The 14,952-nt window shown below is 38.6% G+C and overlaps 1 protein-coding gene across 11 annotated transcripts in view; it reads left to right on the forward strand.

Moving 5' to 3' along the window:
- The window catches only part of OTOGL (otogelin like), a 98,068-nt gene that overhangs the window by 44,403 nt on the left and 38,713 nt on the right, over positions 1 to 14,952 (forward strand). For all 11 annotated transcript variants that reach the window (XR_013938306.1, XR_013938307.1, XR_013938308.1 and 8 more), the window contains 6 exons: positions 5,881 to 6,015; positions 6,494 to 6,640; positions 8,292 to 8,411; positions 10,920 to 11,036; positions 13,843 to 13,999; positions 14,531 to 14,557. Coding sequence is in view for 8 of the 11 variants with exons in the window: in XM_080552368.1 (XP_080408494.1) it covers positions 5,881 to 6,015; positions 6,494 to 6,640; positions 8,292 to 8,411; positions 10,920 to 11,036; positions 13,843 to 13,999; positions 14,531 to 14,557 (703 nt within the window). In the remaining 3 variants the exon portion in view is untranslated. The remainder of the gene's footprint in view (positions 1 to 5,880; positions 6,016 to 6,493; positions 6,641 to 8,291; positions 8,412 to 10,919; positions 11,037 to 13,842; positions 14,000 to 14,530; positions 14,558 to 14,952) is intronic.

Raw genomic sequence — 14,952 nt, forward strand, 5'->3', positions numbered from 1 at the left:
TTACATTATTAGCAGTAGATCTATGAAATTTATTTGGATTTAAATAGTATTACTGATAAAACCCCAGAACACCCAACAACTCTATACTGCCATAAAAATTACAAGTAAATATCTGTATAATAAAGAAAAACTGATATGATGATCTATTTTTGCTGTTGCTTGTATACATGTACAAATACTTGTAATGATCTTTAGTAAGAGTTGTTGAGAGTTCATTCTGCCTGAGGTTTATAATTTTGGGAAGTCTCTTTTAAAGAAATAGAAAAGAGTTATCATGAATGCATTAGCAGACATCTGGAAGTAGTTTGAGAGTGAGTCAGTAGCTGGGATAATCTCTCTCCCTTTGAATTTTCTTCAGTGATTCTATTTAGTGTTGCTCTCTTCCATCTTTACTCAATCGTATGACAGTAACAGGAATGTGTCATATCGCACAGATTCATTGCAAGTTTCTTTGCCATATTTTAAGTGCAAATAATCACATAGTCTGCCACTGTAGAAGACACTGATGGAATTTAAAAATTTTTGTATGTATATGAGCAGTTTAGCTCTTTTAGGTTCTTAGTTCCAAAGTGTGTTTTTGTGTACTTATATAGAAATAACATCAGTGGGAAAATAAATAATATTACTATTCCTTTTCTCTCTCCTGTGAGAGGACAACTTCTCTCTTTCCTATAATACTGTATCCAAAATCTCGTGCAGATTTTCTCCTAAACTGAGACAGTGTGTATCAGTGCCATCTGCTGACTTTTAACAATATTGCTCCAATATTTGAATAGCTATAGGGAAAACTGATGGTACAAATGTGTTCAGGATAAGCAGGTATTATATAGTTATACAGAACTTATGTATATCATTTTGAAATGGCACAGGAGAAATCATCATACAAGAAAAAAGCCTTCCAATCAGAGATGCTTCTTGGTGTCAATTGTGAATGAATTTTGAATAACTAATGTATTTTAAATGATTATCTGGATATGAACCACCCTAGAAAATGGCACAATAAACTAACAGAGAAAGATCATGTCAGGTACAAAATCATATGTCTGGTCTCCAAAACCACTTTAATATTTATGCTGAAGTGCTCACTAAACCTAGGATAAGATGCTTTACTCCCCCTTTCATCAAGCTTGCTGAAGTAACGTTTTCGAGAGTTAAGTTCCTTCAGAAGAAATTCACAGCACATTAAACGACCACCAAACTAATTCTGAGTTTCCTAAAAGCTTAATACTGAACAGAGCTAATAGCATTTCTCTTAAAATATGCAGGAAGGAGAAAAAATATATATACTTTTTAAACTAATGTGTATTTTTTTTCATTATTTTGGAGCTTTTGGCATGTATTTGTGTGTGCGGCTGTATATGAAAATCTCCAATGAGTCATGAAAACAAAAGGAAAATGGGGCTGATCTATCTCTGTCCAGTTTACAGTATGTCCCTAGATGCTTTTGTGGGCAACCTAGTTTGCAAGTTAGCATATTGTAGGAAACAAAACACACAAAACAAGGGAAGTCAGCATATCAAGAATGGAAAAGAAGTCTTCATACTAACAAATTAGAGAGATTTTAATGAACCTTTCAAAGAAATAAATACAGCCCCCTGTAAATGGTCTCATCCCAGGCTTCATTTTCATTATGTAAGTATGCTGTTGTTATTGGTTGATAGAAATTTCTGCTGGGATATTGAAATAGTATCTTTCTAAAAAAAATAAGCCCTAGCATTCCCAAGCACTACTAAAAAAATGGAAAGAAGGTCCATGTTTTTTTGGATAGGAAGAAATATGGAAAAAAAGTGCAGTGAAGTCTAGAAAAAGAATGTTCTGAGAAGCAGGACTGACAATGAGCGCTTGACTGACTGCCCAGATCTGTGACTCTGTCTTCCCTGTTGCTTGGCAACTCCATGTTATCACAAAGAAACTGATATTAAGTTGGAACAGGCTGGATATGGTAATTTACGTGGGAAGATACTCTTGCAGTGGGAAAACCATTTTATTTCTAGTTTCTGTCAGCGTAAGTAGGTTTCACATGATGAACTGTAGTACATCCCCTGTCGGGTGCATTTTACCTAAAAAGGTAAAGAGCAACTCTGCCTTCGAAAGGCTGTGAAAAAAAAAAAAGAAGAAGAAGAAGAAAAAAGAAAAGAGAGAAAAGAGAGAGAGAGAAAGAGAAAGAGAGGAAGAGAGAAAGAGAGAAAGAGAGAAAGTAAGAGAGAGAAAGAAAGAAAGAGAGAGAGAAAGAAAGAAAGAAAGAAGGAAAGAAAGAGGAAAGAAAAGCACCCCACACACACACCTTATTATTTATTAGACCTGCTTCTAGTGTCCACTCAGACATTTCTTCCTACAGCATTGACAAAAGCTGGTTTTCATAGCTGTGTGTGGATCCAGCACAGATTAGAGGGATGGAAGTCGATCATTATCACTTATAATGTCACAGTCCCTAAGAGCTCCAGTGATTTCCACAAGACCTCACTGTCTTAAACAGTAAAAGACAATCCTCACTTTATCTAAATAGTCCTTGTTGTTTCTTCTGCATTGGCAATAGTTAAGCACTGTATTTCAACCACACTTTTCTTCCTTGCTGATAGCAGAGGCTGCTCATACAGCAGCTATAGACTAATTTGAAGTCCATTGTAGTAATGGTGTAATCAACTTTGAATTTGAATCGTATTGCATGGGTGGGAAAAGAACCATTTTTACTGAGGTGTATGGAGAGAATGGCAAGGGTGCGTAAGTAAAGGAAATCTTGTCTTGAAAGGTTTGAACCATAAGAGAGAACTGTTTTTAAATTTGGGTTTAGGTCTAAGATTCAATTGGAAAGAGAGAAAGTACAGAAGATTCAGTATTTAATGTAAACCTTTTTTTCTTAAATGTCTGTTTACGCATAGTTCTATTGAACTGCATTTCCATCCTGCACCATTTCCAGTAATTTAACACCAACATGAAGTCCTACAAGTAAGGAAGTACTTCACATGTCTTCAGGACTCCCTGTTCTGGCTTTGGTCAGCAAAACACTCCCTGTCTCCAGGCTTCTCTCTGATGCAGAGTTAACTTGAAATATAACTCAACTTTTGCCCTTGGCTCAAATCCCAACCATACACAAAAACTTCTGACTCGAGTATGTTGATGCTGTTCTGCTGAAGGGATTGGCCTGGACTGTCAGAAGGCACAGGCAGCAGTTATGATTAGCATAGCGAGTACAGTTACCCGATGCTGCTCCAAGAACTTGTCTTCATTGCCAAAAAAGGTGTATTTTTACTGTGGGATAATTAGCCTGAATTAACAATCCTTATTTAAAATAAAACCCTCCATCTCTTTCCTTACAGTGAAGACATTGCTTCCCCATTAACTCAGAGTACCCCCTTTTACTGAGGCTAAGCTAACTGAAGAGGAATGAACTTTGCAATGAAAACAGCCCGTAATGTTCCAGGCATCAATTAGACCCACAGACTGCAAGCTAAGCCCCTTTCTGAACTGACTCATGGCAGGGGGGTAGCTTCCTTGTTCACTTTTCCCTTGGCCAGCATAGAAGGTATCGACTTGCATCCTATCTACCAAACTAATGAGTTTGTCTCCTTTTTAATTTACCACATCGCCTCCAATAAATCCCAAAATGCTCTGGGCTGTTATCTGACTCAGAGGGGAATAATTACTGGACTGGCTCCAGCAGCAAGCCTGACTTAATTAAAACATAGTGTATTTCCCAAAAAGGTAGCGAGCAATATTATTCCGAGTGCAACCTAAAACAACTTTACCACAGGACAGGACAGATGAACTTCACTCTACGCCAAAGCTCCCAGTACTTTTGAGCTGTGCTTCCTTGCTAAATGGTGAAGAGCAGAGCTGCTTTCCTGCGGCCCCTCACCACTGGCATCTAGTCCCTGCTTAGCCCACCTTAATCACTGTGTTCCCAGCTGATTGCTGGCACACACCACCCACTTGTTTCTTACACCCTGGTGTTATGGTAACAAAGCTCGTTGGCATCTACTGGATCTCATGTTCATTGCATCCACTCACACTTGCTGTAGTTTTCTCTACGCCAAGCAGCATCATCTGCTGGCTTGTGGACCATGCTAGACTCAGGGCTGCAAAGCTGTAGAGCACTTCCTCTGTGTGGCAACAAAAATACCTCTACACTTACCATCATCTAGGATTTTTTTTAGTCTGTTTCTTTTGTGGCTTTGGTTTGAAAGCGTTCTTTAAAACAGCTTGGTCACCTTGATTTTTATTAAAGGGGGAAAAAAAAAAAGCCACTTCCTGCAGCAGGTGTATTTTCTGTATGCACTGTTTCTCACTGGGAAGGAAAAATTGCTGATATAGTTTTTATTTTTGAACTCTGATGAGTGCAGAACAAATATGGGTAAGACAGGCAGGGATTAGTTAGGGGTATGCTCCCTGCACCTTTTGGGGTACACTGCCAAAGGAAGGGAGCAAAGCTCTGGGAAGAGGTGCTGAGGGTACAGGGCAAGGGCAGGGGTCCCTCCCCTTGTGGTTGAGTGGAGCTCTCCAAGAGCATCGCTGGGAACCAAGAGTTCCTGGCACTGGCAAGCTGCTGGGAGCCACCATTCCCATCTTGCCCACTGTGCTCATTAGCATCTGCAATTAGTTCTAGCTAGTCGTGTTCTCAAAGAGAGGTTAAAGGAGGGTGGGAGTAAGAAGAGAAGTTTAAACATCTTTTTGTTTCCAGCACTAGTCAAGTGTCTCATATGTGACTGAATGACTCAGTGCTCTTATATAGAGCTTGCGACCTCCAAGAATTTTTATTTCATGTCTGTCACAGGTCTGTAAGGACTGTGGGACTCAATTTGATCATAAATTGAGCTGATTTCAGAAGCACTGTTACTGGCTTTCATGGTTATAAATGGTTATATGGTCTTTATGGATAACCCTCTTGAGTCTGTTCTATAGCTACTGTTTCTTGTTGTCCTGCAAGGGTTGGTACAGAAGTGAAATAAAAGAAGAAAAAATGGTAACAGTAATAATAACTTGATTTTTATTTGTGGCAGTGTTATCAACGCTGATAATACCACTGGTCTCCTTTGTTCTAATACCAACCCTATCATGGTGAATTACAGCATGGATGTGTGTTTCCCTTGGGGGAGGGGGTATGAAGGAGCTGCAGAAGCTGCAGGTGAATGAACTGATATGTTGAGTGAGATCACGAAAGTGATTTTATGTGCTGAGAATGCAAAATTAATTTGCAGGCTGGACAGCCAATGGATATGGGCTTGGGAGGGCAGCATGGATTATATTTGAATTTGAGGTACCAGGAAGCCAAACAGTCAACACAACAGAGAAGACAATACCTCTAAATGTTTAAAAAAAAAAAAAATCAGAAATGATTTCCCACTCCAGTAATGTTGAGTATGACTCACAGTTTCGTGCATTTTCATAGATGGTTGTATGAAAATTGTTTTATCTACTACTGACTGATGGTAGGTTTCTTGGCTTTAAAAATATGAACAGCTTGGTCTCAAGTACCTTGGTTTAAAAATAAAGCTCTTTTTATAGCATGTCTCAATTTTGACAACCAGACTGTGCAGTAAGTATTGGATTCCATGTATGAGCACATTTTACAAGACTAAACTAGACTCTTAGTTTAGGGATAGGTTGATCCTATGAGTTTGTGAAGTCCTCAGAAAGAGGACTCACAGCTGAACATAATGGTTTTTTGTGCTTAAATCCAAAGTCCAAGTTTCTTGAAGGTTCAGTTTTGAATTTAAAAATGAAGTTCCTTGATTTGTGTTTTTTCTTGAATTTAATTTCTAAGATGTGAAAACACAAAGGTATTCAACTTTTTTTTTTTTTTGATTATGAGGCTGGAATAAATCTGTAGGAATGAAATGCAATTGTATCTATCAGTAAAATGATTTCTTCTTCGTGTTGCAGAGCACAGATAACTCAAACATATCTATAATTGCTCAGAACAAAAAGTGCTTTGATAATGATATTGTTTGCTCAAAGAATATTTTCATCGCTGTTGGAGACACTGAGATTTATTTCAGTGAACCTTCTGAGAAGCAGGTTAGTTATTTTCTTTCCTTTTTGGGTTGCTTTTTAAGATAAGTGTTTTAAAGTTACAACTCTAAAGGAGCATATTTTTGGAAAATATCTCTCAATCTGAGTTAATGCAGCACAAGTGCCTAGGCCTCAAATACACAGCAGCTCCCAGGAAAAATCTTACTTTATCATTTTTTTCTCTGAGTTCTATTTGTCTCACAAAGAAGACTGCTCAAAAGCCTCAAGGAGTCAAACCATACTGGCATTTATTTGTTTCTCTCCGTTTGTTTTTTTGAAGAGAGACCAAATATCTAATAAAAGCAAACTTGAATGATCCAAAAGGCAGAATATTGAAGTATTAAACAACCTTTCTAGTAACAGTATTGATTAAGTTATATGCTACAGGTAAAATATTCTTCGCTATACACTTTACATTCTTAATTGACTGCATACCTTGGTAGAGTTACTTTATTAGATATTAATAAATATTCATTTCTGTCAGAATGCCTTAAGGGGACAGGAAAACAAATCTAACTATCAGCTGTGGAAGGCTGGATATTATACTGTGATACACTTTCCAGAACAGGACATTACAATTCTGTGGGATAAGAAGACCATGATGCATATTAAAGTCGGACCTCGATGGAAGGTGAGACAAAAAAAAAGCAACTGAGATTTTGTGTAGTTCTCATTGTTACTAGTGTGATATCTTCTTGTATTACTGATATAGCTGTTTAACATGGTGTTCAGCTGCTAGCATTTCACGGGTAAGAAGTGCCTGAGGATGTGATTTAATGACTGAAGTCCTGAAGAGAAGGGGTTGTTCCTATATGCGTGTTTACTCTGATGTTCCACACATTGCAACCTTGCAATGCAAGTGATTCAGCTCTGACTCAAAGTTAATTTGGGGTGGGAAAAGAGGATTTGTTTTGAGTTACCTAGTTATGTGCATGTTTTTGTAATTGCTGAATATAGTGAAAAAGAAGCGCAGGAAATGCATAGCTAGCAACACGGAAGAAAACAGGTTTGTAGCACCGATTGCATTAGGCTGATGGTGGAACTGCACCCTGAGATGTAGTAGAGGCTGCTGAGATGAACAGATCGTGTCGCATCTTGGGTATCAATTAAAAAAAATGTAATATGGGAAAGGATCTAGACAAGAACTTACACTTAAACCTCGTAAGCATACTGTGACAGGGTTAGGTAATGATGCAGGGAAGAATATGAGGCTCTTTATCTTTCCGGTTGTTCTTCCCTTGTCCTTTTCTACATCATCATCTATATGCCTTGGTGCATCTGCAGCTCAATCCATGAGTTCTGATGAAGTAACTTAATCTGCACTTTCAATAATTACATCCCTGCTCCATCTCAGCTATGAGTGCATGTACTGAGAGGGAACAGTTTCCAGTAAAAGAAGAGAAAGCGCACCATGCTAGAAAACAGTATCAGGTATTTTGAAGTGTAGGTCAAAGTTACAATAACCATCTAATCTTATTTTAAAGCAACATTATTGTAGGCTTTTTTCTCAATAGCCATAAGATGCTTGCTTGCTGATTTACCAACCGTCGATACACATAATAATAATAATGATGAAAAATTCTTTTTCTATTTTACAGTAAGCTAACAAGGGGCTAAGGTCTAAAAGTTGCATGCAGATGCACAAATACTTCAAGTTCCTTCTGTTTCTAGCAGCTGTTTTTTCCTTAGGCTCTAGTTTAGTAAGATAAAGTCTGCAGCAGTCATTATGGAAAAAATAATTAGAGTGAGCTGCAGCACCTCAGAAATCCAGCTCCACATTGTACTATTATGCAGAAGAATCTTTTTCTGTATGTATCTATATGTGCATGTATGCATATATGTATGTTCATCAGCAGCACTTCCCTAAACACAAGAATGTTGCAGCTGTCTCTTTCATAACTGCTGTTATGAATGTTCTTGCTAAGTGATCTAAAATTAGAGGCAGCAAGTTTTAATCATAACAACTAGTCAGGCTGCAAAATTACAAGGTAATTCACCTGAACTTTTGACTTCTGGATTGGATGTAGTACTAAGCTTTCAGAAGAAAATATTACTAAGTTCTTACTTTGTAGTTAGAGCAAGTTCTGGGAAACATGAAGAAATTTCTATTGAAAGTTATTTGCAATCGGTTACTGTAAGCATAGCATAATATCAGATATTTTCCAAGTGTAAGTCAGAGTTGGATTCACCTTTTTCAGTTTAAGAACATTTTACTCCACATATATACTCCATACTGATTACTGACTATCAGTATTTTTAAAAAATAAATCCTTCTCATTTAGGGGAAACTGGCAGGTTTGTGTGGAAATTTTGACAAATACACTTCAAATGATCTGACTACATCCAACAACATGGAGGTGAGAAATGCACAGGTGTTTGGAGACAGCTGGATATTAGGACAGGTAAGTTCCGTGTCCAGTAAAAATTTTGAAAAAAAGTCATTAATTTTAATTTATAAATGAATACATTATTAGTACATGAAGTACAAGGATTTTCTAAACCGATGGTCAGTATACACGAGGGCATTTGAATTTTTATGTGTATAGGTATGAGATGTGATAATAATGCCTTATATTGTAAGAAACATATACTGAATTTAAATGAAACCATCCAATCTTTTCAGGTAAGGATACACTGATCCCTCTATTAATTAATGATAACTATCTGTCATTGGATAATTAATGATGCTGTCTGCATTTCAGTTTTCTACAAATTTAGATAAAATGCTTTTGATATTTAGATTCAGACCAATTTTAAAAGCAATTGTAATTTCTTGGTTGTTGAAGAGATCTGGATACTGAAAGCAAACAGGATTTGAAAGAATAAACTGGAGAAAGAGGTGTCATCAGCCCTCTGAGGCTGCCTGCATACAAGTGACCGCAGGAGGGGCTTTCTCCACAGCGCAAGATGGAAATTCAGAGGAGGAGCTATGCCAAGGAAGCTATAAAATGTACAATCACGTTCAATCAGTGATCTTTTTTGGTTATAGTTTGTAATCAGAAAGCAAACTGATGAAGCAGCAGTGGTGAAGTGGTGGGAGAGAAAAGTCAAGAACAGCATCAGGCACAACCCAGTAGATTTCAGAGGAGGAGGGAGGAGGCTGGAGAGAGCAACTGTGCAACTGTGTTTTATAACACAGGAGAATAGGTATTTTATTCATTTGTGCTGAGAAGGAGAAAGGTTTTATAGCATTGTGAACCTCCTGATAAATCAGTATTTGTAAAACACTCCCTTAGGATGCCTGCAAGACCCAGTTTTTAATCTGTTCTCTCCCTGACTCAGAGAAGGAAATTGAACCAGAATCTCTCACCTCATGAAAGAATATGATATCTCTTCTGCTTTGGAAGAAAGCCTTTGAGGTTTTTCTCCCTCAATCTCTCCTTTTGGATCTATATTACACCACATAAAATCTTTTAATCCTGTGACCAAGCAAGGGAAATGTGTTGGCTCCTACACAGTGAGCACTGAAAGTGTTCGTCTTGGCTGGGCACTGTGTTGATGACTCAGAGCCAGGGTTAGCAGGGTACGAGGAGGGGTCCCAGAGCCTAGCTCTCCACTCGCTCTCTTCCCTTTGAAAAAAATACTTGAAGAAGCAAGCGTAACTGGAAGGCTTTGGGTTTTATTCCGTAAAAATTTTAAAAATATCTTTTTGGTTCCAATCCCATATATATATATATATTATTTTTTTTTCAATTTCTCTGTTCAGTGGGTTCAGTGGTTGCTTTAATAAATGGCACAGTGTTTGCGCAACTTGAACCTAACACGAACTTCTGGAGTTTTATGACCTTTGCTTAACCAACCCAAACTTGCACTTGCCTTTTTGAGGCCATATATTTTTGTAAAATCTCGTATAATCATCCGGTCTCTGTGGCTGCCAGAGCACGGAGGACCTGAATTCGTTACTGGCCTAGTAGGCAGCCTGTGCTCAGCCAGTCTTGGCACCGCATCTGCCTTCGCAGTAGGCGTCATTAGGACATTTTTCAGAAAGGACCTCTGGCCTTTGCAGAGAGGTATCCTGGTCATCCTTTCTGCATAATCTAAACACTGGAAAGGCGTATTTGGTAGCTGGAGGCCTACAACCCAACTCTGCTTCTGGCAAACATGCCGGCATTGGCACGGTGAGGCGTGTGGGACGCTTCCAGGGTTTCTCCCTCCGGGGAGTGGCAGCACATCCCCACACAGCACTATCGGAGCACCCGCACGGGAGGGCAGCCACTGGGCAACTGCTCTGCAGCCGAGGCTGTGCCACAACACCCCAACTCTGCCTACAGGTCCATCACTGCCGTCTCCTGGGCTTCTCTGCTGCACCAAGGGAGTATGCTTTCAGATGAACTTGTGTTTTCTGAGCTGAGTGTCATTTTGGTTATATTTTTCTGTTCATTTGTTTTTCTTCTTGAAGAGAGACTTAAAGAGAGGGAGCTGTATCTCATCCCTTTTGAGTTATCGTGATGATCTTTGACTCTATTTTTTTATGTGTTGCTCTCTTCCTACCGCTGCTTCTTTATTTGAACTTACAGGGCTAAAGCCATCTGTAGTGTGCCTCCATTTAAAGTCAGTGCAAAACCACCAGGGATGGATTTGGACCACGTATTTGTTTGTGATGTTACAGTTGGTTGCTCTGGTAATGATTATAGTGTGTCACAAAGAAAACATTTTGTCTTCATACACTGAGCAGACAGCAGGAACATTTTAGTACTTCAGAACAAAACACAAAGATTCTGTTTTGTTCAAATGTTTTCAATTATAACAACAAATCAGGGAAAGAAGAAGATAGAGAAAATAGCAGGTAAACATTATATGAGTTTTCTGAGTATGCAAGTATTGAAATATATGATGCATATAGTGTACCTGAGTCCATGGTAAACACATCTTTGTGTAAAATGTTTGTGATGGTTTTGTTTGCTTTTAAGTGCAAGAGCCCAAATGAAACACTAAGACCATGTGAGGTACATCAGAGCAAGTTCCCTTATGCCAAAAAGGAATGCTCAGTTTTATACAGTGATGTTTTCGCACCTTGTCGCAATGTGGTAAGTTTATTAAATAACCCAGATTTGCTCTCAAATAGGAAAACATTAAAATTCCAGTAATTAATTTCTTTTTGCCATTCCCCTCTGCCTGAATGCCATGGAGGATACTTAGTAGAGCCCTGCAACTATGTGGGTGGGCTATGTTTGAGCAGAGCTCCTTGTTCCTATCAAAACTGGAGCCTAAACATTATGGTGGTAACTGGGAGTCGTGAGTTAGTAGACAGGACAATCAGAGTTCTGTTCTCTTTAGGTTTTATTTATATCTTTTATTTATATAGGTAACTGCATTTTAAAGGCTTTTGTGTATATCATGGGTTTCTAAAATAAACGTTTGTGTAATGTGCCTCCAGCTTATCTAAAATGGTTTTATTTTGTTAACTGTTCTGCTCAATATAGAAAGAAATATGAGAAAGCGAGATTTTAACTTCAGAGCTGTCGGTATTTTTAATTTGCTGACAGCTTATCATCTGCTTTTTATCAAAACTCTGCAGTATGGTGTCCTTGTTTCCTCAACACCTGGCTGAGCTTGGAACTTGAGTTGCAAGAATGTCCTTAAGTTCAGTCTAGACAAGATGGGGATGACAACAGCTTGTGCGGGAATCTTTTATTCCATCATAGTTCACCCTTTATCAACACATGATGTGCTCTGTACAATTATGCCTCTTTCTGATTTTAGCCACCCAAAGGTATTCAGTAATTGGAGGTGCTTCTTAACACCTGTGCAGGCAAGACCCACTATGACATTTTGTTTCAGTCTCTTGTTTTCCTTATGACTATTGATACTAAATGAGATCGTTAGATGTCTCAGCTGAACCTCCTGACTTTCAGGACTGAAGTTTGATATCAACATGGTTAGGAATTTGCCTGAAGAGGAGGTTGCAGTAGCTTAACCCAGGAAATTTATTAATGTTGACTTTGGTTACTATGTGAAGAATTTTTTGAGCATGTGCCTGAGAACACAGTGATGAGTGTATTTTCAAAGTGGAAAGTAATAAATAAAAATGGAACTTTTGAGAGTTTTTAAGGAGCTGTATTATAATAACTCTTAAAGACATTTTCTCTTGAACATTCATTTCCAGTATCTTACCCATGTTGTGATTAACATTTTCAAGTATTATTCCAAGAACTTAGCATAATGATATTAAGAAATTCATGTCAGGTGCAAAACATGGCATTTAATCAGTTGTCAGGTATTTTCATATGCACATATCCATCTTGTATGAGACAGGTTGTAAAGTAAACATCTTTCAGGTGTTTTTACAACCTCTTCATTAGCATGGGAAAAATACTGCTCTTTTGAAAGGTACTGTGACTTCCTACCTGCCTAACTACTGGCTGCACCGGCAGGGAAAGTGGTTCCAAGGAAAAAAATATATCCAAGCAGAGACAGACACTGGAGGCCTGGGAGGAACAGAAGGTGTAGATGTGGGTCTCAGGAGGTGCATGGAGCCGTGCTCTTGCAGTCACTCCTGTTGTGTGGGCAGTGGAGGATGCTACTGTGCATGGGGACAAGCTCCTTCTCTAGGACAGGTGGCCTGTGGGTTCAGCATAGGCTGGAAAACCCCGTTTTCAGGGAGACAAAATCTTGCATCTCTGGCTGGCAGCGACTGATGGATTGCAATTGCCCGGCTGAGCACTGAGCTCAGCAGGGCCTGAGGGGAGCCCTGACGCTTGCAGAAAGAAAGGTCTTCCTCATAACTCCTGAACTCAGCAGGAGCTTTGACCCTAGCCTCCCAGCTTGTCACAAAATGGAGAGATGCTGTTCTGCGAATGGGAGACAGGTTGAACTCTGGAGCCAGTCTGCTGATTTGCGATTCCTGCTGAGCTACTATAGCCATTTTCAACGGAGCTAATGCTCATGTCCCTGACCCACTGGTTTTCAAAATAAGAAAAAGAGTGAAAGCAAAATGGCATCTCTCTCCAAGCACTAAAGGCAGAAAAATGGTCATCTTATCTCTGCTGGCATCTAGCAACTGCCAGCTGAGAAGCTGTCTCAATGTTAGATAAGTGCTGCCTTGTTGCTGTGGTGGTATTTGGGTAATCTGATGAGTGCCACTGGAGTGCTCTACAGCTGAGCTAGATTAGAGTCTATAAATGATTCTAAACTGAAGAAATACATTGTTTTAAAGTTCCTATGTGTTGAAAAAGAACACTTTTTTTTTTTTTTGAGATCTAGCTCGATATTACAAAAAAGGTGATTTAAATCCAAGAAATACTGTATCAGTATCATGCTATTAAATTTGGGACTGCAGTAGGATTTTAGAGTGGCGAAGTGAGTGTCTGAACTAATGAAGATTTTTGGACAAATTATATTAAAAACTTGATAAATGTAGAAATATATTTCTGCAAAATGTCACCAAGTGCTCAAGCTTTATTTTCCTGACCAAAAGCCCCTCTACAAATTGCTACTTTAATTACTCAATCATCAGTTGCAGCTCTGATTTTGCTGTTCTTCATGCAAAACTAACAGGATGGCTATAGGTGGCAGCATTTGCTTTATGAAAACACAGAACTGTCACATTCAACATGCTCTTCAGAGTCAACAAATAGAAAGTGTAGACAGTCATACTTGTTAATAATTTTTTCTTTTGGTCTGTAAGGTAGGTACAAAATGGTCATTCACAGTGCAGTTTTTGTAAAAGATTGTATCCAAACCTTAGAAAATATCTTATATTTGTGGTAAACTACTTCAGACAATCCTTCCAGAAGTAGCATTCCTGCTGAAAATTGTGCAACAGGAATTTGTACAGCTCATGCAATAAAGTCACCTGCTCTCTCTCCCCACCTCCCCCTTCCTTTTTTCCAGATTGATGTGACTTCTTTTGTCAAAAACTGTCATACAGACACATGTAACTGCAATCTTGGTGGAGACTGTGAATGTTTGTGTACCAGTATTGCAGCTTATGCCCACAAGTGCTGCCAGCAAGGAGCGGTGATACACTGGCGATCTCCCTCTCTCTGTGGTATGTACCTGGGCTGGCCTCACACCAGAGCCCACTCAGAGAAAGGGACATCTTTGGCTTTTATCTTCCCAAAATTAAAAATTTAACAGAAGAAGGTGGATAATAAATACACTTCACATTTTTAAAAGTGACCTGTGTGTTAGCTGCTAAACACCTGAATATACTCTCCTTAGAGGACTGGTTGTGCTCAGAGGCTGTTGGAAAGGCACAGGCATACCACATGTGGGGAATGCCCAGGATTCTGTGTGGGGTAGCAAAGACGTTCAATCTGTTCTACTTTTCCCTGACAGTGGGAAGAGTTCTTAGCTATAGAATAATTAGTGCTTCCGGTCTGCTGTCCTGGCACATCTGTTCAAATATGCTCTATGTCACTGAATAAAAGCCAGAGGAAATAAAGTCACTAGTTGAAATACATTACAGAAAATGAAACTTCCTCCGATGAAAGTGAATTTTACATTTTTAGGGTGAAGGTAAGCATGAACTGTGTTGTTAATTTGTAGTAATAATATCCTTGTTTTCTTTTTCTTTTAGCTTATGACTGTGAATATTACAATCGAGGTATGTAGTACTGAATATTACTCTCTTTGATTCATCCTGGTATTTATATACCTTGATGAAAATACATAGGCTTCATGTTTGCTAGTATACCACCTAGCTATGTGCTAGAAACAAATCTGTATTCCCTGATTACAACATCAAATCTGTTTTTATAAAGCACTTAGTTGCAGGCCATTGACTAAAAACCCAATCATTTCTCACATTGACCACTCTAGAATATGGAAGGTGTTTTTGACAAACTGTTTATCATCTTTCTTTCTGTACTATGCTATTTTGAAATACTTTTCTCCCCACCTATTATTTTGTTTCTCTTTTAAAAACAAAAACCCAAGACACACTTGTCTATATTGGTTCACTCAGACTGAACCTGAAAAACATTTAGTTTGGTAATATCT

The sequence above is a fragment of the Anser brachyrhynchus genome (assembly GCF_964034855.1).
Source record: "Anser brachyrhynchus genome assembly, chromosome: 1".
NCBI lineage: Eukaryota > Metazoa > Chordata > Aves > Anseriformes > Anatidae > Anser > Anser brachyrhynchus.